Source organism: Notothenia rossii (genome assembly GCF_949606895.1).
Source record: "Notothenia rossii genome assembly, chromosome: 2".
Taxonomy (NCBI): Eukaryota; Metazoa; Chordata; class Actinopteri; order Perciformes; family Nototheniidae; genus Notothenia; species Notothenia rossii.
Genome location: NC_136904.1, coordinates 46818592 through 46842489, shown reverse-complemented (window position 1 = coordinate 46842489; position 23898 = coordinate 46818592). Strand labels below are relative to the sequence as shown.

At 41.1% G+C, this 23898-nt stretch overlaps 1 protein-coding gene across 5 annotated transcripts; it reads right to left on the bottom strand.

The window, feature by feature from the left end:
• Positions 1-13460: 13460 nt before the first annotated feature.
• On the bottom strand, positions 13461-20500 carry LOC307029558 (uncharacterized protein). Of its 5 annotated transcripts, XM_079665641.1 has the most exons (15): positions 20238-20500; positions 19776-19868; positions 17402-17607; positions 17246-17317; positions 16924-17157; positions 16730-16836; positions 16400-16568; positions 16217-16307; positions 15665-15783; positions 15471-15581; positions 15332-15397; positions 15158-15246; positions 14830-14935; positions 14642-14747; positions 13461-14548 (listed from the first exon to the last, which is right to left on the bottom strand). In XM_079665641.1, exons 3-15 carry the CDS (start codon positions 17471-17473, stop codon positions 14397-14399), a joined length of 1494 nt encoding a protein of 497 aa, XP_079521767.1. In that variant the 5' UTR covers positions 17474-17607; positions 19776-19868; positions 20238-20500; the 3' UTR covers positions 13461-14396. The 5 variants fall into 5 exon arrangements, with proteins under 5 accessions (XP_079521767.1, XP_079521766.1, XP_079521763.1 ...); XM_079665640.1 differs by lacking the exon at positions 19776-19868; XM_079665637.1 differs by lacking the exons at positions 19776-19868; positions 20238-20500 and adding an exon at positions 18581-19522.
• Between the last annotated feature and the right edge of the window lie 3398 nt (positions 20501-23898).

Sequence of the window (23898 nt, the reverse complement as noted above, 5' to 3'; positions counted from 1 at the left end):
CCAGACTACATGGTCTATTTCCCTCACAGTGGAAAAGTGCAAACATCTAGACTTGTGAAGTTTGTGACAAAGACCAATTCAGAAAGAAAAACACTAACAGAAACCGTCTCTGATGACGACTTTGAGGTACAGAACAAATCTGCCAAAATCAAGCGTGATACTAACGTTAGTCCAGTATCTATACCTGTAGTAACAGAGACAGAAGACGACAAGAGTGAGCTTAGGCGTTATCCTTCAAGAGTTCTTATGTGGCAGTGTATGTGGTAAGGAAAGTGAGGATCAGCTACTGACAAATATTGACTATTGTTACAGATTAATGTGCAATATCCCTTTAACATTTAGGGAAGCTGTAACTTCATCTGAGTCAAAACAATGGGTTATTGCAATGGATGAGGAAATGCAATCACTAAAAGAGAATGACACATTTATCCTAACCAACTTACCTCAAGGTGAGAAAGAAGTGGGGGGTAAATGGGTGTATGATATCAAAACCAATGTTGATGGGTCCGAAAGATAAAAGGCACGATATGTAGCCAAGGGATACAATCAGAAGAGGGGTGAAAACTATGATGAGACATTTTCACCTACCGCTAACCTCACCAGTATCAGAGTGTTAATGCAAAAAGCAGCACAGGAAAATCTGATTTTACATCAAATGGATGTTAAAACTGCTTACCTACATGCACCAATAGACTGTGAGATATACATGGAACAGCCAGAAGGTTTGGAAGTCAAATCCAATAAAGGTGAAAAGTTGGTGTACAAGCTAGAAAAGTCACTGTATGGGCTTTATGTCAGGCAGAAATTGGAACAAAAAGCTGCATGAGTATCTAGTGAAAATGAGTTCCTACAGAACCCGGCTGACCATTGTGTTTACACAAAAGAAACTGAAAACTGGAAAGTAATAATGATAATATGGGTTGATGACATAGTCATTGCAGCTAGTGATAACAATGCATTGAAAGTTGTTAAAGAGATGCACAGCTAAATTCAGGATGAAAGACTTGGGGAAACTAAAACATTTCCTGGGCATTGATTTTGATCAAACTGATTCATGTGTAAAGATGTCACAGAAGAAATATGTTAACAAAATACTTGAAAGGTTTAACATGCAGGATTGTAAACCGAGAGTGACACCTTGTGAGCAAAAACTGAACTACTTAGATCAGGGGTTTTCAAAGTGTGGGTAGGTGAGCCTCCCCTCAGAGAACATAAGAACAGCCGCGCCCCCCCTCCCAATTATTATTGCTGTTATTATTATTATTATTATTGTTGTTGTTGCTATAATGCAGGGGTATTCAATTGCATTTCAAAGAGGTCCAGTAAGAGAAAATGTAATTAAATGCTCTGTTTTCGCTGTCTACCTTCCACCATTTGAAATTACTCTGACTGTTTCTCTCCTCTTGTCGTGTGTGTTTGAATCTATCGTTCTGACTGCACCGATTTGATTGGCTGTGTAGCGTCACCTCCTTAAAACCTTAAACAATGACTTTTTTAAACCTTTTTATTTTTATGTTTTAAACATATTGTATAAAACTCCCCACTACTTGGACTATTCCTTGCACCCCTCTAGAATAAGACCGAATGGTCTCAACCATATTGCATCAGTAACGTGCACTTGTTATTATAACAAGATCGCAAGGACGCTGTTAGCGATCGGAAAATTGAGTGTTGTTCAGTTTGTGTGTTGTGGAACATGCGTGTCCGTGCATGAAAATATGCCACACACCCAATTACAATTGCATGTTCAATTCACTACCCTGGAAGTTAATACAGTTGTTAAAGTTGGAACAGCCTGTGGACAGCCGTTCTTCCTTGCATGTCAGTCGCCGACACCTTCTTACAGAGGACAGGCACATCTAGCTGCAGCACGACCCGTATATTTCCGCACGCCGTGTTCTCAAGACATATTTTTTTTACATTTTCAACATGGTGGATAAATCCTTATATGCTCCCGGTAACACACTGAACGTCAACTTTGCCTCCTTATTACACTCACCCCTACTTTAGTGGGAACAATGAGTCTGCGTCTTTGATGCACAGAGGAATAAACGCAGATCATCCTCTGGCTGCAGCCTTGACCGGTACTTGCTTTTGATCAAAGTCAATGCGGAAAACCTGCACTCACACAGGTAGGTGGAGGTGAAGGGAATGAGCACTTTTACAGCCTTTTTGGCGAGGTGGGGGAACTCAGTCTCCACAGACAGCCACAAGTGGGCAAGTGTCACTTTACTCGTCTTTTTCTCGTTTTGTGTCTCACGCTGCGCCTCCCCTGAAGCTCTCTGGCGCCCCCCAGGGGAGGCGCGCCTCACACTTTGAAAATCGCTGACTTAGATGATGCTGTACCGTTGAAGGATGTTAGAATGTACAGAGAAGCAGTAGGTAGCCTGATCTACCTAGCTGTGTGCACGAAGCATGATTTGAGTTTTGTTGTCAGTAAACTGTCCCAGTATTTTTCTGAGCCGACTGAATAGCAATGGACTATTGTAAAACATGTACTGAGATATCTGAAAGATACAATCGACAGGGAACTGTGTTACCGGAAATGTAAGATTGAAAAACTGGGCTTAAAGCATACAGCGATGCAGATTGGGCTGCTGATCTAACCGACAGACGTAGTATGTCAGGTTATTGTGTTAGCCTTAATGAGAGCGGGCCAATGGTTTCCTGGAAAACCAAAAAGCAGCCAACTGTCGCTTTATCAACTTGTGAAGCTGAGTATATGGCTTTAGCAGCTACTATGCAGGAGTGTATGTACTTAATACAACTACTAGAAGGCATTGACAAATGTGAATATACACTACCTACGATTTACGAAGACAACCAGGGCACAATAGCGTTGGCAAAGAATCCTGTTAACAGACAGGGATGCAAGCATATTGACATTAAGTATCATTTTCTGAGGTCAACTGTGGAAGGGGGAAAGACAAATCTGATATATTGTCCAACAGACCAGATGGTGGCAGATGTTATGACAAAACCTGCACCAAAGTTTAAGTTGATTAAGTTTGCAAAGTTTATGTTTGGAGAGTAACCATTTCTGTAAGGTAGAGAACCTTATAATGTTTTTTTTTTGTTAAAAGACCACAAATGTGATATCAAGTGGGGGTGTTAACATTGAGGTAAAATGTGTTAACAATTTGTGTTATTTGTTGTGTATGACCGGAAGCCAATAGCGTCACAGGTTAAAGGTCATGATGGGTATAAATAAAGTCATGCCACTGTCTCTGATGCGTCGTTATTCCTCCGCTTATTTGGATGCTAAACCGCAATGATGCTTACTCTGCTAGCATGGACTGTTACATTTTTTCCATGAAAGTGCTATCATGCGTTTTGCCTGCAGCAGAAATACATTTAAAAAGATTTGTTCTCTCTTCCTTATGTTGTGTTATTTTGGGTAACACCCTAACAAAAACAACTTGGGCTCCATGATTAACTGCAATGATAAAATCTCTTCTATCATACATTTTACCTCTTCCCAAAGCGTTTTTATCTTGGTACACTCCCAAACACAATGAAATAATGTTCCCTTAGATTTTCCACATTTAAAACATAAGTCCAGGATATTACCATTACATTTGTTTAGCTTTTCTGGGGTAATATATGTAAGACCTTAAGACGGGTATTCGCTGTTTGTGATTGAGCTTTCTTACAGGCACCTTCCCACTCATCAATCGAAATGACTTCCTGCAAATCCTCCCTCCAATTCCTAAGTTTAGCTTCGGATGACTCAGGGGAGCCAGATATAAGCAAGTTATAAAGTGCAGAAATTAGTTATCCCCCCCTACAGTCCTTTAACATTATGTTCTCTAGCGGTGAGTATGGAGGTATAGTTAATAATTGTTTTTGGTTTGCTCCAATATAGCTTCTAATTTGTAAGAAATTGAACAAATGTTTCTGTGAAATGTTTTGCTTAATTGCAAGCTCCTCAAACGACATCAGATTATCATCATTGAGCCTATATAGATCTTGAATTCTGTACCCCCTTATCTGACAAAATCTTAAACCCATTATCAGCTCTGCCTGGAATTAAGTCATAATTTCCCCAAATTGGACTAAAACGTGAGAGGAAGGTTCGCCCAAGTACTTCCTTACTTCATGCCAGACTCTGATCATATTCCTAGTAATAGGGTATTGTTTTTTTTTCAAGTTTCTTCACATTAGCTGAGTACAAATACATGGGAAGAGGTAAATCAAAAAAAATTGGGTCTCCATCTCTCTCCAGACCGGGGGGTTGTCGTTTGTAAAATAAAACATAATAGTCCTTAAATGAGTTGCCCAGTAGTACCAGAGAGGATTAGTACACACAAGGCCCCCTCTATCATAGAGGATCATACAGGAGGGCCAAGTGCAGGCTCATTTGTTGTTCCACAGAAAATTCAAAAATAATTTCCTTAACTTTGAAAATAAGTTTGGAGGAGGAGGCAGGGGGATGTTTTGGAATAGATATAGCAACTTGGGGAGTATGTTCATTTTTTATATATTAATTCTCCCAATTAAAGAGATCGGTAAAGGCTTCCATCTATCAATTGTGCTTGTAATTGATTCCATAATAGGATCGTAATTAGAATTCACCACATCTGTTATATTGGGCACTATTCTTACACCCAAATATGTAAAATGCTCCGCAACTTTAAACTTGGAGGCTGATGCAGTCGGACTACTTCTCTCTTTGGAGTTTAATAACAATATGGAAGATTTGGAATGATTAATTTTGTAACCAGACAATTCACCTAATGTTTCTATCTCTTCTAATAATACTGGAATTGATCTCTCCAAGTCCCTGAGAGACACGATGACGTCACCAGCATATAAAGCTAAATGGTGGTCCATTTGACCTATAGTTATAACAGAGATCTATGGATGAGACCAAATAGCTATGGCCAGCGGTTCTATTGCCATTATAAACAGAAGTGGTGATAGAGGACACCCCTGACGGCATCCCTTGTGAATCTTAATTCGTTTTGAGGTTGTATTATATGTAAGTATTTCTTCCACAGGGTCAGTGTATAACAATTTAACCCATTTACAAAAATTGTTACCACATCCAAAGCGTTTGAGGATATCAAAAAGATATGGCCATTCGAACGTATCGAATGCCTTCTCGGCATCCAATGATAAGAGAGCAGTATCTGGCATATCATTTTGACTATGCAGAATGTTCAGTACCCTCCTGACATTATGAAACCCTTGGCGTCCCTTAATAAACCCATTCTGATCTTCCTTAATTATCCCTGCAGCAGGCCTTCCAGCCTTTTCGCAAGGATTTTACATCCGAGTTAAGAAGGCTTATTGGTCTTAGATTTTCGCATCTATTGCAGGGTTTACCTGGTTTTGGTAACAATGTAATCAAGTCTTCTCTCAGTGATGGCGGAAGGACTTCATTTTTTAAAGATTCTAACATCATATTTAAGAGGGGAGATTGTATTTTATATTTGAACTTTTTGTAGAAATATATGGGTAAGCCATCTGGTCCTGCAGCTTTCCCAGATTTCATGTTATCAATTGCATTAGAGATCTCTTCTAGTGATAATTCCCCTTCCAATCTAGGTCTGATTTCTGCTGGGATAATCGGTATATTGAGAGAGTCTAAGAAGTTATTTTGACGCGTCAGATCTGAATTTGTGTCAGAGTCGTATAGTTTTTCATAGACATTTTTAAAAGCCTCATTTATTTCAAAAGGATCAACTATATTATCTCCCTTGTTATTCTCTATTGACGTAATATATCTTTCAATTTGTAATTGTTTAATGCACCACGCTAATGTCTTTCCAGGCTTCTCTCCTTGATCGTAAAAGGTTTGTTTGAGTCTTAGTAGACTTGCCACTGCTTTAGAAGCTGATCATTCATTATGCTGTGACTTCAGTACTAGCAGTTATTGTTGTAATTTAGGGCAGGGTTTCTGAAAGGCCTCACTCTCCAGGGTTTTTATTTTTGATTCCAACATTGTCATTTTCTGGCGAGCTCTTTTGGATTTAGAGCTTGTGTAGTTGATAATTTGGCCTCTAATAAATGCTTTAAAAGCTTCCCATCTTATAGATGCTGATGTTTCCGATGTATTCGTCTCAAAATATAAATCAATTTGTTTGCCAAGATACGTGACAAAATCTGAGTCTTGCAACCATTTTTGTTGAAAATGCCATTTAGAAGGATCTCTCACCAGCCTTGAGTCTACATAAAGCAGTGAGTTTGGTGCATGATCCGAAAAAAGGATTCCATCATAAGTGCCGTCTTTGATTTTAGAAGCCAAATTCGCTGACATAAAAGTAATCAATACGGGAATAAGATTTGTAAGAAGCAGAATAGCAAGAATACTCTACAGCATCAGGCTTTAATTCTCTCCAGATGCTTTCCACGGGAATTAACGGGAATTAACGGGAATAAATGGGAATAAACTGGGAATTTTCTAAATTGAAGGTTGGCTCTTCATAGGGAACTTAAATATAGTTGGGGAAAGTATATTTTAGCATAATCTTGATTAAAACAAACAGATACCATTCAAGTACACTTTAATATCCATTCCATAGCACATGGCTATTGAGACCACACAAAGGTTCGCAACATGCTCACAAATGTGAGAGTGGAAAAACTGGTTGGCATTGAGCCGGACACAGAGCCATCCTCAACAAGGCTGGACAGTGACACGGAAGAGGAAGACTCAGAGTTGGATCTTGATGAGGCCCAGGAAGAGCCCGTTGACTGAAAGGGTTTAGCCAAAATGCAGAGGATCGCTTCAAGGAAGATTTGCATGTTTAATGGCACTTTTTGGAGGGAGAAGGGCTCTTTTCATTTAACATTTTGAATGGCACTTTGTGGGGATTTTTGGATGGGGGGTGCATTTTTGTTCATTTTTTAATGAGGGGGGTTAGGGGGGGATGAGTAATATTCAACTCAACATTCCTGTTTTCGTTCTTCAATGAAACAAATAATTGTTCAATAAAATAATTAAAACTTGTTCTGTTCTACTTTAAAAAAAAATTGGTTGAAATGTCATGTTTTTTTGTTTAATTTTGCATTGAATATTTCCAAAATTCCCCAGCTTAACTTCCCATGGAAACTTTCCGCCCTTTGCAACCCTAGATCCAATACACAATTAAAATCCCCTGCTATGATGTCATTACCAGTAAATGTTGAAAGCGTATAAAACAGGTCCCTAAAAAACTTTGGATCATCATTATTGGGGGCATATACATTAACTAAATTCAAGTTGTCTGTTAGTAGAGTACCCTGAACAATTAAGTATCTACCAGCCTTGTCCTTGATTAGATTTGTTACCTGAAATGGTACTGATTTATGAATTAGCGTCATAACACCCCTAGCCTGAGTAGAAAATGTTGCTGAATACACACATCCCGCCCACCTCCTCCTAATTCTAATATCATCCTTTGGAAGTAAATGTGTCTCCTGCCAAAAAACTATTTTAGATTGCAGACTTTTAACTCTATTCATAACCTGTTTAATTGTTTTAAGTTTTTGCAGGCCCCTGCAATTCCAGGAAGTAAATTTAACCTCCACACCCTGCGACATGCCTTTTGACAAAGATTAGGTTACCCACATGTACATAAAAAAAAAGAAATACATTTAAAAAACATTAAGAAACATAAAACGGATGTTCCAAACCACATCCAAACCTGTGAACATTTACCCCCTTTCCCGAATGCGTCCAACCTAATGGGCCGCCCCCCCCTCCTCATGTTGACACTTCTTCTTATGGCTGACAGTCACTGTACTCTTACAGCACGTGCTTCAGCTCGACTATACTTCTATACCTAACCTTTGTTTTAACTTACTAACCGCCATGTTAACATAAGAAATCCCACCTAAAGTAGATTCACCATACATATCAAATGGGTAGTGAGCTCAGGAGGAGCCAACAAATGTGATGTTGAAAAAATTCAAGATTATAAAACCAAATAAAATGAAAAGATGCGTTCATTCTTCAATTTTAAACTGAAGGCTCCACATACCCTTGTCATAAAACGACACTCAGCCGTTTTGTTAACCAACCATCAGGGCTAGCTGAATGGCTAGTTATCAGAGCCAGATTGAACTGAAATCAGCTATCCCATAAGAGCTGGCCTCTCTATTACTTATTGACTCTGCTTCATTTAAAGCTATTGCTTTCAAACTTTTAACTTAAATACGCCATGCAACGTTGGCTAGATACTGAGACGTATGGTGTGAATATAAAAAATAAAATAAGAACAACCCAGAAATAAAAGCTATATCAGGGCTAACGTAGTTAGCGACTCATGTGTGGCAACAGACCTCAACATTATAGAAAACACTTGTGACCACTAGAACATACAAACAAAACATTTGGTCACCGTCAGACATCAGTTTCAAACTTTAAGTAGCTCGATATGTCCTGACATAGCCAAGATGCCCGACCGCATATACTTAAAGAAAATAAGTCATGATACCTGCACATAGTTAGCACATATTAGCCTTTTAGCCGGGCGCAGCCACAGGTTACGTTACTCAGCCTGTTCCTCCTCTCTTGTAATCTGCTTGATGAAGTCTTCCACAGCAGACGGGTTCTCAAAAGTGTGCAACTTGTCGTTGTAGGTTACCAGGAGTCGAGTCGGCGATAGCATGCCATACCGAATCCCCAGGTTCCGTAGTTTCTGACGGACATTATCGAACGTCTTCTGCCGCTTGTGCACTCCTGTAGCCAAGTCTGGATAAAATCTCACTTAGCTTTAAAAAATAAAAAGAGGGGTGGGAGCTAATGCCTGCTCAGAATTCTACCGAGATACTCAGCTAAACGCTGCCGTGATTAAACGCCATATCATGTTCCAAACCTCATCAAGGATTATTTCTGAAACAGTATGGAGCTGAAATGCTTTTTCTCTCTCAGGTTTACCACCATTTGAGTACCTTTTTAGATCCTGCTTTTTTCCACACACTCTCTCCAGTTCAGGTTAGCTCTGAGTGTTAGCGATGCTTGCTAATGTAAAAAAAGACTATATTCGTCCGGAGAGAGAGGACGCTGGCGTTGTCTGTTCGCCGCTTCTCTGTTCGCCGCTTTTCTGTCCGAAAAAAATCTTCTCTAGGTTATTTATCTGCCGAGTTTTGGACAAACGTTTCTACCTCAGTTTCCATACGTTCAGTCGCTTGCACACACTTTTCTGGACAGTTTTGTAACACCCTATCGCAACTTTTTACGGATGCTCCGCTTCCAACCTGTCCACCCTGCTACACCTGCTAATGTTGCTCACCTGCTCCTGCTTCAGGGCTAACGCTATCACTAACGTTAGTGGCTCCATCGGATGACAAGCCCGATTCTCCATCAGATTTTCCCGTTTTGAGTCCCGATCCTGCTTCACTGTATCACCTGCTGTTTGATTTTGTTCTGCCGTAAAAGACACAACAACGTGAAGGGAGCGGAGGAGCGGCGTGGTGTGGGAGAATTTAGGAAGGTTGAAGACCAGACGAGCTGCTGCATTCTGGATGAGCTGTAGAGGTTGGATGGCACATGCAGGCAGACCAGCGAGGAGGGAGTTGCAGTAGTCTAGGCGGGAGATGACGAGAGCCTGGACCAGAAGCTGCGTCGCATTCTGGGTCAGCTGGGGACGTATTCTCCTGATGTTGTAAAGAGTGTGCAGCAGCGGGTTGTAGCAGCTAGGTTTGCAGTGAAGGACAGTTTGTTATCTAGGGTCACACCCAGATTCCTTACAGTCTGAGTCGGGGAAACAATAGTGGTGCCGATGTTGATTGTTAGGTCAAGAGTGGGACAATCTTTTCCCGGAAGGAAAAGCAGTTCAGTCTTGTCAAGGTTGAGCTTGGTAGGGTGAGCAGACATCCACTGAGAGATGTCTGCTGGACAAGCAGAGATGCGTGCGACGACCTGGGTCTCTGAGCGGGGAAAGGACAGAATTAATCGGGTGTCGTCAGCGTAGCAGTGGTATGAAAAACCATGCGGGCTAATGACAGATCTGAGCGAGTTTGTATACAGGGAGAAGAGGAGGGGACCGAGAACAGAGCCCTGAGGGACCCCTGTATTTAATTGACAAGGGTCGGACTCCGACCCTCTCCAAGTAACCCTGTAGGTGAGACAATAACAGGCTACAGATGCGGACATACACACACACATATATATTTATATTAATATATACAATTTAAGAATCAAACAAGTCTGAGAGCACTCTCATAATAACGTAACACAATCAGAGACTGGATGTACCCCCCCCCCCCCACCCATCCGAGCTATCCTGCTTTCACTTATTGCTGCAGTTTATTGCCTAGTTGGGCTTGCTGGAAAGCAACAGACCGGAAATACCATGCCTCCACTCACCACACCCTCCAGATGCGGCGGCTGCCTCCGCATGAGCCAGAAGATCTCCGAGTTGGAAGGTAGAATATCCATGCCGTACCAAATCCGAGACGATGAACAGATCCTGGACTCGTTACTTACCTTTGGCCCCGCTGCTGCCTCAACAACTGCGTGTGAGCTGGACTCCACTGTCCCATGGATCGATGTCGCAGGCCGAGCAAACCACTGGTCCAAGCACTCAGAGCCAGAAGGAGCCATGGACAGATGTCCGCCGGAGGACACACCATGGGACACACCGTGGGAAGCTCATCTGCCGTCCCACTCCACCTTGTGCACTGCAGCTGACAAACGGATTCTCCATCCTGGACGCCGCTCACCGGACTCAACCCACGGTGCCGAGGTCCGGTGTTCCCCTGCCACTGCCGTCGCCGCCTCCACTCTGCACGGCTGTGTCCAGATCGTCGGTACTCCATGCTGACCACAGCTCTCAGCGGAAAACTACCTTCTCCCTGCCACTGCCGTCGCCGCCTCCACTCTGCACAGCTGCGTCCAGAACTTCGGTAATCCATGCTGACCACAGCTCTGGGCAGCACACCACCTTATCACGTCCAGGCTCCGTGCAGTTCACCCCTCGCCCCGCTGCAACAGACGCCCGGATCCAGACTTCCAAGCGGGTGGGAGCCCGCTCCAACCGACACTCCCCCTCTCCACAACCCGGCAGCAAACCCTTCAGTGCCCGTCCGGCATCACCTGACTCTGCACGGACCACAGGGCCGCCTCCTTCCTCACTGGTCATAGGTGACTCCATAGTCCGAAATATTAGGTACAAGACTGCTGCAACATATTGCTTCCATGGTGCCAGGGTTTTGGGAAAAAAAGAAGCCCCGGCAGCAGCTTACAAAGCTGCGATAGGCAAGATGCCGAAAACGCCTATAAGGGGAGGAATGGATGATATACAGCAGGGTTCCCCAATTATATTTACCAAAGGGCCAATTTTTGTCAAGCATGACAAGCTAAGGGCCAAAATGTTATGTGTCACTAAAAGTTGTTTTACACTATGTGCAGATGTTACCTCTATTATAATTGTTGTAGTAGTGGCAGTAGTAATTAAACAAACCCTGTGTTGAGAGTAAAGGAAAAATGCATCCTTGAAACAAAATTAGACCGAAATCAAACATTTATTAACAATAATAATACATAAATGCGTTAACAAATACAATTGATTTTGCTGTGGTTAGATGGGGCATAACAATAAAACAAAAATAAAAAACAACAGAGTGAACTCTTATCAAATAGACAGACAGGTCCACATCCAATTCAGCAAACACTGTAACACACCCACACTGGGAAAGACAAGAAGACAGAGAGAGAGTTTCAGTTAGTTACTTTTATAATGTCATACCAAAACACACCGCATTATTAGTTTTAACATTTTTAAATATGTGTACCAAATAATAGAGCGTAAATAACAAATATTATTGTTTTTTTTTAACTTTACTTTTAATATATTATATTAATGTTGTATTCAATTTGACCAGTTTGTGGGCTGTTGTTAAAAGCCCTGCATTGTCCAAGGTTTTTGCTCTCTCATTTTAACAATTTTTTTTTAATTACGCTGCATAGCATTTTATTTAGGAAATTAATGTATATTTTTGTCTTAATTATTATTATACCACAATAGAATTGACAAATTGCAAAAATACATTTGTGTTGTTCACTCACCAATCAGTGAGAGAAGTGAGAGCGGCGGGATGAGGCAACCTGTCTGATGTTGGGCTTGTATTCTGTTGTGGTAATCCTGAGGCCAGAGTTTCCGTTAGCCGGTAATTACCGGACTATGACCGGTAAAATATGCTGAAGACCGGCAAATCTAAATCTCTCCGGTCAAAGTGTCCGGTCAAAATAATTTCCCTTTACCGGGGGGGGGGGAAACGCATCACTGCAGGAGGGGGGCTTCTTAATATTTAAAAACCTATGAATGTCTTATACTCAAATAACGGGAAAAAACTCAGCAACCTGAAGATGTGAGCCATTTTTACCGAAACAAAACACAAGTCTCACAAGAAGCGTTAGCATTAGCCCTTAGTGAAAACAGGCTGATACTACTTCCGGTGTTGCAGTACAAGTTGAGTCATGACAAACTATCTTCCGTGGCTATGCTGATATGTCACAGTAACAGTCAACCACATAAAAGTAAGTCCAGCGGGGCAAACGTTGAATACATATAATACAGTAGTTCTATTATGCCTTTAAGCCTATACGTTTAACCCATAAGAACCCGGACCCATTTCTACTTTTGGGGAAATTAAGGGGAACGTCATTTAGACTAAATAGACCACCTGGAACACATTTCTGACAAGTAACCCCCCCCTAGTGTCAAATATCTGAAATGTGACATATATGTCACATTGGGCTTTAATGGTAAAGTAACTCTTATTTATAACTTCATTAATGAGGATGATGTTTTGGTTTACATTTGTTTGAACATACTTTCAATTGAATAATAAAGAATATGTTAACTAAATAAATTGAAGCTAAATTAACTGAGCAGATCATAATCATATTTGTAATTGTGCATATATGTCACTCTGGGTTTACTGTGAATGTTTAGGGTTAATGTCCCGATGTGACACCAGTGTCACAGCAATATTTATGGCATTTGTTTCATATCAATTTCATCAAGAAATGTTTCTACAACATAATATGTATATGTAATCAGAATCAGAAAGACAAAGACAGCTTAATGTTTAACAAATGACATGTCATGTAAGCATTTTTATCCTTAAATGGCTTGAATGTTAGCTTTAGCAACAAAAAACATTTCCAAATGTAGCTAGTTCTGTCACATGTGTTAGCCTGGCACATGGACATCTTGGACATGTTGTTATGGGAACACAAAAGCAAATGAAAAGGACCATGACCCACCAGACTGTTCAGTGTGTGTCACTTAGGGACTTCATGAGACAAAAAAGGCTAAAGTTGTATAAGGAACTTTCCAGAGCATTTAAAGTTCATGTGACACCTGTGTCTAAGCAATTATGTCTGCCTTCCGTGTTGCACCATGAGGACCCACTGATATAAAATGCTTAACTGTCTAAGTTGCAACCATGCACTTTTTGGAGGGCTAAGTGCCAGCTTGACATCTTTTTGGCTTCATTTATAGAAGGAAAGACAACAGTGATAGTTATGTTTCAGAATAACATTTATTGGAAATTGTTAGAACAATCTCCCTGGTCACCGGCTTGAGCTTGAATCTCAGGATCCATGTATCTGTGATCCTCTCCAGAATGGAAGTAGTCATCACATACAGAGCATCAACTAGTTCCTGAACAGTGTCCTTCACATGCTGATATCCAAGAGAGGTAGTTACACAGTCACAAGATGGAGGAATAGAAAGCAATATTCAATGTTTACTTCAGATTAGCTCCACGTCAGAAATGAGCATGCTTGTCATATGTCTCTCTCCATAGAGGCTGAATCATCATGTTAATCACATAGCTATCATATGCCTCAAACAGTCCTGATGCTCTTCTAGGTAATCACACATCCTGTCATGTTCACAACTACAGTTGATACCTTTGTTATCATGGTACCCTCATGTTGGAAGAGGACATTCAGGATTTTGCCAACAGAAATAATAAACTGTGTGTGTGTGTGTGTGTGTGTGTGTGTGTGTGTGTGTGTGTGTGTGTGTGTGTGTGTGTGTGTGTGTGTGTGTGTGTGTGTGTGTGTGTGTGTGTGTGTGTGTGTGTGTGTGTGTGTGTGTCTAAGAAGTGCAGCCTTTACAAAAGAAATCTGCATTGACAGAGGGCTCCCCAACACAGTACGTGTGGTACCACATAGTGCACCCAGTGCACTCGATCTTAAAAATAAACAGAAAAACGACATGTTAGAATATTGACAAACATTTTAACATCCCTCATCCAGAGTAAGCAGTAATCAAGTTGTTTACATTTCATTAAGCAAGCAATGTATAGTTTTAGATCTTAGCTGTTTTCCTTTCTGTTTAGAGTCCATGCTCAGAAGTTTCTTCAACTGCTCCAGTGTCATCCCATAGTGCAAAGGCATGCAAGTTTGGTGAATTAAAGTAAACATTTATAATATCTGTTATAGAGAGTGTTCACCCGGTGCTGTAGAGGTAACCAATCCAGGGTGTATCCCAGTCCTCCAGCCAAATGTTGGTCAGGAAATAAATACAACTTCTTACCCATTGGTCAACCTTAGGCCCTATGCTATGTTCCCCACAGGCCCGACACAGCTCGGATAGGTCATCTGTAAAAAAATTATTAAGAAATACAGGCATTAAGGTATTGAAATGCCAAATAAGACACAATATTTATGTTTCCCCTGTCTAGTCCTGTATACCTGAGTTGTTCACCAGAGCCATTGCCATCTTTAACCTCATTGAGGCCACTCCTTCCTGGTCCACTGGGTACTGGACCTGTTGTTTTTGCAGTATTTGCTCTGCAAGCTTAAAAGGTCTGTCATAAGTATCTTCATAATTTTTGTTAATTACAGATGGTTATATATACACACACATTACTAAATGTTACCTTCAGAACCAACACACCGCAGCACGTAGAATCCATCTGTTTGGGATGATCGATTGTTGTGCAGGCCCATCTCCCAACTGAAGGTCTGTGTTTCCGGACCAGCGATCTACATAGGAAACAGATAGATTGGGTTTTGTATATAAGCCCAATTCAGATCCTTTTTTAAGTCAAGAAGAGCTGCATGTTCACACAGGACAATCTAATGGTATTCAAGTAAAACAGTAGTAATCAGGAACATGATTTATGTGGCTTTGTGTTGCTCCCTCTTAATATAATCAAAAATCCTGAATATGTCTAGTAAACACATTAGAGCTTATATTTTATTCACCTTGTTACATCTTTGCATCTGATTAATTGCTCTTCCGTGGCCCCCAATGGGTTCAAGAACATGGACCTGTTCTCATTCAGATACATGATCTATGGAAGTGCAAAGAAATTATTAAAGTGTTGAGTGTTGAATAAATAAAAATGTCTTGACCCATTAACATTTTAGATTACTTACAATGAGGGTCCAGTGTGCCCCGTCACAGACAGCTCCGGCTGCCACCTCATGTTTTGACAAATCCAACTGAAAAATATTTGTACATACATCAGTACATACATATGTTCATATATACACTTATTTCTAGTACTCTACTCACCTTTCTTAAGCTTCCCTTGTGGGTTCCCTGCCAGAGGGAAGTCATTAGGTAGGAGTCCACAATGAAGACCCCAGCTTTGGCCCCAACCCATGCCAGATAGGCATTCACAATCTATGAATACACCAGTATCTTTTGAACCCATTTTCAGAATGATCAGTTTGCCTACTTACATTTTTCATATACAGTAGGCTTACCTCTCCCTCCAACTCCTCTCCCGGGGCCAAGACCAACAGATTTTGACTGTATATTTTGTATGGGCCATACTTGGCCCACAGTGTCTCTTGTCTCCTCCCTGCCCATATGTCTCGGATTACTATAAAAAAAAGGCATGTTAGTTATTAATGAAATGCATACTTTAAGGTGTACTTTTTTTCAGTTTACATCAGAGGATGCTCCTCGTGCCTGGCACTCTGTTGTGGAGGTGGAGGGCAGTGGAGCAGCCAGAGGAGAAGGATCCAACACTTTTTGTAATTTAGCAGGGATCCTCTCCTCTGGCTGGACATAGTGTTTCAAATGATCAATGTTCACTCTCATTGTCTTTTTTCCTTTTTTTGTAGCAAGGTCCGCTACCTTCCCCTCAATATTTAGGATCCTGAATGGTCCCAACATGTCTGCCTCTAGCTTTCCTCCTTTCCTCTGTTCCGACCTTTTGTTGCGTTTTAAAACGAAATCCCCCACTTGAAAATTATCCACTTGCCCACCTTCTTTCCTCTTGCGGATCTTATCTTGGCTTTTTGCTATGTTACCTTTCACCCTCGCGAAAACTGCCTCCTGTTTTTTGAGTCCCTCGAAGACTTCCTCCATTTGCAACAAGTTGCTCACTTTCTCTTCCGTTATCTGCCACAGAAAAGCGTCAGAATGTTGAGAAAACATTGATGTTTGAAATAGTATGAATAATTAAAAAGGATGAGGACATTATCAGATCTTACCTCATACTCCTTGGGCACCTCTGACGGGTACCTCGCCTCCCTCCCAAACATCAGAAAATAAGGGCTGAACTTGGTGGTCAGCTGGGTTTTCGTTCTCAGACCAAACATCGTCCCTTGGAGGAGTTGGTCCCACCGTTTGGGCTCACCCTCCACCAGTTTGTTCAGGGACCTAAATTCAGGTCAAGTACAAACACAAGAAGGTAGAACAGAAATTGGTTTCTAATATATGATAAAGCAGCTGATTTATTTACTTTTGTTGTATTTTTAGCTATCAATTCTGATTAGTTCATATAGGAACAGTAATGTTTGTTATTCTATGAACAAATATACCTTTGTATTGTGCCATTTAGTTTTTCCCCCAAACCATTTGTTTGTGGGTGGTACGGCGAGCACAGGCTTCTTTTGATGGCCAGCTTCTCACAAAGGTTATAGTTGACCTTGAAGTGAACATTGGGACAAACAGGAAATAAATTTGTTAGCACAGCAGTTACATAATGGGGAGTCATAATTCTTCACAGTAGTACCTTATTGCAAAATTCCCTGCCTTGATCTGTTAGCAGTCTTTTAGGTGCACCAAATTTGTAAAAGAAATCAAGAATACACTTGGTCACCTCATCTGCTGTTTTATTTTTAAGTGGGTATGCCTCTGCCCATTTGGTGAAATAATCAACCATTACACAAATGTACTGATTGCCACCATCGGTTACTGTGAGTTTACCCACTAGGTCCATGCCGACAAGCTCCAGAGGCTCTGTTACCTGAGATGAAAAAAATACACATGAGCATTGCAGTACATTACTGTTGGCATGTTTGAAAGCTGAAACTGTCTGCAAATGTGTCCCGTACTTCAATAGGAGTGTACTCTTTCTTCTCCTTGATAGTGGCCCTCTTGGATTGGCACTGGGGACACGCAGCAATCTGAACAAAAAAACACACTATAAACCTTTATGTGTTGCACTTTTGTACCATAATGTTTAATTTACCTCATTATTTTGAACTCACCCACTTGCGGATGTCCTCCGTCATGCCAGGCCAATAGAACCGCTGAATGATGGCCAGATGAGTTTTCTCCATTCCAGCGTGTCCACCAATTAGGCTGCAGTGGAACTCTATGAAGAGCTCGTTGGCTTCTTCACTTGATAAGACCACTTTTGCAAGGTGCTCAGTCCTGTTTTTTTTCCTCCTGCATATGTAGTGCAGGTCTCCGTCTGGGATTGAAATGTCATAATTATACATGTATCAACAGTGTTATCAAAGCAGATGATGTTCTGAAGACCACATGTCTGAAATGGTTGCCTTTGATCCTGAAGGACTCAGCTCTTCTTTTGATAGCAAACCTCTGTTTGTTAGTCAAGCCTTCAGGATATATATGGCGGATATGGAAATCCAACAGTTCTTTCACCATGTTTGCATCCATGGTTTGCTGGCCCTCTCTAATATTAAGCCCTACACAAATGCTGTCCCTCCAACACACACACAGGCAAACAACTACTCACTAAATTACCACACAACACACAAGGACAAACAAACAATCACATTCAGTACTCACGCACAATCGATCTTTCTCTGTCGAATCTCACTATTCTATCGCTATGTATCTGTCTCCCGCTCTAAATGTCTCTCTCGCTCTAACTCTAAATGTCTCTCTCGCTCTAAATGTCTCTCTCTAAATGTCTCTCTCGCTCTAAATGTCTCTCTCTAAATGTCTCTCTCGCTCTAACTCTAAATGTCTCTCTCGCTCTAAATGTCTCTCTCTAAATGTCTCTCTCGCTCTAAATGTCTCTCTCGCTATGTCTCTCGCTAGATCTCTCTCGCTATCCTCATACATTTGTGTCATTTCCACCAGTTTATATAGCACTAGAGACAATCAAGGAGCAGATCACAGCTTGTCCCAGATGGTCAGCTGTGGCCAGCTGTGATCGATCCTGTGATGAACACGTGCTTCAGTTACAGTGTTGGGTGTAATGCGTTACAAAAGTAACGGAGTTACAGTAATGTATAACTGTTAGCTGTAACGAAGTAATGTAATGCATTACTAATAAAATATTGGTAATATATTGCCCGTTACAATTCTCAGTAACGCAGTAACAACACATTTTAACCCGAAATTATATGGTTTTATGTTTTTGAACCATTTACCAACATCGCAAGACATTCTGACACCAGAGAAAAATCGTTTACCCTTCAGGCCCATCAAGATCCAGGCTGTCGGATGTTCTTTTCCCCATGACTGCCTCGCTGCACAAATATCCCGCTTATTACATACTAAACACACTACAGAGCCCATTCCGTGTTCCTGCTAGTATTTACTTCCTCTCTGCCTTCTTCTGGTGATTTATCTGACGTTCAGCGCTCCGTCTTTTAACCTCTTTTGCTTTCTCTTTCTTGATCCTCCTTAGCAACCTTCATTGTAGTCATCAACAGTGGTCTGTACTACTGTATTAACAACGTGTCACATGTTCAATGAATCAGAATCGAGTATTCAACTAAGCCGTGTAATAAAAGTTGTGAGTAGCCTTAATGGGCTACACAGTTGTTATGCTATACCAAATTGTCCTTCACTGGATGTATAATGAGCTGCACTTAACTACATTTTAGCATTTAAAATACTTAGCCATTCTTTTAAGGTTATTTTGGTAGAGTAACTCAAAAATAGGCTAATATAAAAGTAGTGTTAGTCATTACATTTCAGAGACAGTAATATTGTAATGTAACGTAGCCTATTACTTAAAAAAGACATTAATAAGTAATGTACTGTCTTACATTTTGGAAGTAATTTGCCCAACACTGCAGATGATCCAGTCATCTCGATGCTGCTTTCGGGCTGTGAATAAACAACTTGTGTTTTACTTTTAGGCTATCAAAGCTACTATACATCACATTAAGAATGATGTACAAATGTTTTATATGTATTCAACGTGTGCCCCGCTGGACTTACTTTTATGTGGTTGACTGTTACTGTGACATATCAGCATAGCCACGGAAGATAGTTTGTGTGTTTCATTCCCATGCATCAAGGTTATTTTCATGTATGTAATTGTTTTTCCTGCACAGTGTAGAGTCTTGTTGTGATGAGAGGGATACAGGTATTTCATCAAAAAAACGTGCTCCCTGGAGAATAGCTACAGAATTGATATCACAATTTAATCGGAGCTGATCACAACTTGTCATGAGTGATCCTGTCATGTCGATGAGCGTTTGTGAATAAACAACTTGTGTTTTACTTTTAGGCTGTCTGAAGGTATGGACAGCTATCAAAGCTACTATACATCACATTAAGAACGATGTACAAATGAAAGTCGGAAACAAATAATATCATTTAAATGATTTATTCAAGTTTGCAATATTTTGAACGGGCATCTACACAGTCACCTACTTTGTAATGTTCGATACGTCCCTGTAAGCGTCACGATATCGACCTCTCCCCCACAACCTCACATACGAGTACTGAATGTGCATCAAAGTGATCCTATGGAGGCAGATATAGCAAAAGATGAACGTAAACGACAAACGAGGCGATCGGCATGTTTCTTTCCTGGTAAGTCAACAATGGGTCCTCAATGTACACGCCCCGGATTCCTATGACGAAAATAATAGAATGTCGCCAGTTGTCATGACTCAACTTGTACTGCAACACCGGTGCTAACTAGCAAAAACGATCTTTAAAACGTAATATGTTCTGCACAAACTACATATCATCTGAAAGCTGATACTCCACAGATTATTTTGATAGAAGTATCATCACTGTAGGTCGGACAAGAACTCACTGAACTAGCAGCCAGAACAGAGCAAGAAAACAACAACAGTGTTCTAAACCATAACAATAATTATGTCTTACCGTTGCTGTTTTGTGATCAAAAGTCGTGTTCAAGGAAATTAAAACGCTGCTCAAGGTTAATCCAACGTCTCTTAGTCGCTTTAGAATTGTTCCTGATAATCCATCATTACATTCATGGCCGCAGAGTAGGTATAAAGTTTTGCAGTCCGGGGCTCAGGCTTTCTCATGTGCTGTTTACGCAAGCCTCTCTCTCCTTGACGTAAGTGTTTAGCGGGATATACCAACTCCCCCTCGATTCTATTGGCTCTAAAGTTTCAAAAAAGGTGTCAATCACCCAAATCGACCAATGGGTTCCAGAGTTAGGATCCTGCGTATGATGAATAATGCCAGCAGCGGCAGCTTTACGCACATGGAGCAGCAGCAGAACCAGCTGCACAACCTCTGCACAGCACAGCACAGCAGCAACGAACACAGCGAACAGAGAACACAGCGAACAGAGAACACAGAGAAAACAGCAGGCAACAGAACATAATATTACAAGGACAAGGATTTATTTGCTTTTAGGACTTATTCGAGCAAATGATGGCACCCAGAAAGAGGCTGTATAAGCATGAAGACGCCGTGGAAATTGATTGATTGATTGATTGAAAAGTTTATTAACAGCTTGTATATTGGGTACAGTACAGTACAGCTCAAAACATACAATTGTTAAGGGGATGCAGACCAGAGAAAGACTTTCGTCTTGTTTACATCAGGGTCCCCCATTTCCAATTCATCATATCATTTAAGACATATAAGACATATTTGACATAAAGATGGCTTATTTACAATTTACATACTTGTGGTTTTTTACATACAGATGGCTTATTTACAATTTTCATTTTAGATTTCGTTCTAATACATCCTAACCGGACATTTAAGACATACCAAGTCTACAGATATACAGTTAGTAACAGAGTCTAAAATGCGAGTATACATAGATGGGGGGGGAAGCTGTCCATTGTACGACAGGTTGAGATGTGTACCATTACCGGAGCCAGTTTTGCAATGCTCTCCCCCGAAGGTGCTCTTTAAGAGAGGTTTTGAAGGTAATTATAGTTTTACTTTCCTTTACAGTAGTGGGAAGAGCGTTCCACCTTGATGTGGCATAATTGCGAAACGTGTATTCCCCCTTTTTTGTGCCAAATCTGGGTTTTACATGATTTGTGGAGCTCCCTCTGGTGTTATGATCATGGTATTCCTTGACCTTTGGGAAGAATTTTGACATGTACATGGGTACCATAGAGATGTAGTGAATCTTGTAGACCAGGCCCATTGCAAGTAGCTGTACGCTGTCGTCTACTCAAAGCCATCCTAGGTTGTCAAAGTGGGCAGAGGTGAGGTGGGTTCTAGATGAAAGGTCAAGCAGTAGTCTGACCAGTTTATTTTGTGATGTTTGAAGTTTTATTTTTAGCGCCTTGGAGGTGCTATGGTACCATGACGTGCAAGCATAGTCATAGTACCCTTGAATTAGTGCTCCTGCCAGAGTTTTCAGGGTGTTTTTGTTTACCAGAGAGGAGATCCGGTAAAGGAATCTAGTTCTTTGATTGACTTTTTTTATTACATTGGATGCCATTTTGTCACAGGAGAGGTTTGCCTCAAGAATAGATCCTAGGTATGTAATTTCCTTCTTACTTGTGACAATAATGTCACCCACTGCAGCTGAGAAGTCGTCGGATTTGCTGAGATTATGTTTCGAACCGAAGAGAATGGACTCTGTTTTACCCAGGTGTAATGATAATTTATTATCGGCGAGCCAGGTGCAGATTCTGCCGAGCTCGGAGCTGAGGGTTTTTTCAACCTGCAATCTGCTCCTGTCAGAGACCAGCAGGGCTGAGTCGTCCGCTAACAGGAACAAGTTGCAGTCACATGCTGATGACATGTCATTTGCATAAATTAGGAACAGTAACGGACCTGATATGCTTCCTTGTGGAACACCACAGCTCACTGGGAGGGGGGGGAACAGAGTACCGTTTACCTCCACCATCTGTTCTCTCCCCTCCAGGTAGGATTGCATCCAGCTCACCGATAGTTTCTCAAAACCAATTGCTTTTAGCTTGTCAATCAGAATAGGGTGATTGACAGTGTCGAAAGCCTTTTGCAGGTCCAACATCACCATGCCGCAGTATTTGCCCTCGTCCACCTCTTGTTTGATGTGGTCGTTCAAATAAAGAAGGCATGTGTCAGTGGAGTGGGATGTTCTAAAGCCAGATTGAAATTCATAGATTAGTTTCTTGTCCCCGAGGTACTTTTCGACCTGTTCATATACTATCTTTTCCATGACTTTCGAGATGGAGGTAAGTATAGAAACAGGGCGGTAGCTGCCTGGGTTCAATTTGCTGCCCTTTTTGTGCAGGGGGGTTACTCTTGCAATTTTGAAGTCTTTGGGTACTTTTCCCTGTTTTATGGAGAGGTTAATTATGTGAGCTATGACTGGTGAGATGGCGGTTGCTGTGTCTCTGAGGAATTTGGAGGGGATATTGTCGTGGCCAGTGGCCTTGTTAGGTTGGAGGGCGCTCAGTTTAATGAGTACCTCTGCTGATGTTACCCTTGCTAGACTGAAATTATCTTTGCGTACCCCTAGGTTTTTGTAGTAGGTCATGATGTGATCTACTCCAAAAAGCCCTGAGTGGGAGGGTAATTTATTTACAAGAGTTGTGGCTATGTTTGTGAAAAAAATGTTCAAGTACTTGGCCACGTCCAGTTTGTCTGTGATGAGCCTGTTATCTGTCTTTATTTTTAAGTTCGAAAATCTCGTTTTGAGTTTTTTACTGCAGCCAAGCTGGTTATTGAGTAATTTCCAAAGTTCACAGGGTTTATTTTTGTTTTCCTCAGTTTTGACATTGATGAAATTCTTTTTGGCAGTTTTGATCATGGAGCTTACGTCATTTCTTAGTCTGTTTCTTTCAATTTTTAGTTCAGTCACGTGGGCCAGGAGTTCACTGCTCGTGCTTTTGGAAATCATTGAGTGACTTTTATGAAACTCAGAGCATTTTTTTTCTCTGGTTTTCATGGCGGTCAGTATGCCGGAGTGCATCCACAGCTCAGCGCGATTTTTTACCCTGGTTGTTCTTAGGGGGGCCAAATCATTGAGTATTGCAGAGAATTTATTTTTGAAACCAAGCCATGTTTCTTCAACTTTCGTACCACTGAGCTCAACTGACACTGGTCAGGCTCTCCAGTTCTAGGTCAAAGGCCTCGCTAGAGTAGTTTTTGAGGTCTCAAGATATGACTGTTTTGTGACAGCCGGCCTTTTGTTTTAGCCTTTTGCGGGTACAGAATATCATATAATGATCACTTAAACCGCATGCTATAACCCCTTTACTGGAGATCTTGGACTTGTCAGAGGTCAGAATGAGATCAATGGTAGTCTGTGTTGTTTCACATACCCGGGTGGGTTGGGTGATTAGCTGGCTGAAGCCGTGCATATCACAAATACTACTGAAGGACTTGAGACGGACGCGTCTTTACGATGCATATCCGTGTTCCAGTCTCCAATAATAATTGTCTCTACATCCCCCACCTCAGCCAAACACCCATCTAATGTATCATAAAAGTCACTCTGTTCCGGTGGTCTATAGATTGTCCCAACTATTACAGATTTAGCATTGTCAAAAAGAATTTCAACCCACACAGATTCAATATTTTCATGATGCAGGTCAGTACGGTTTTTGAAATTGGT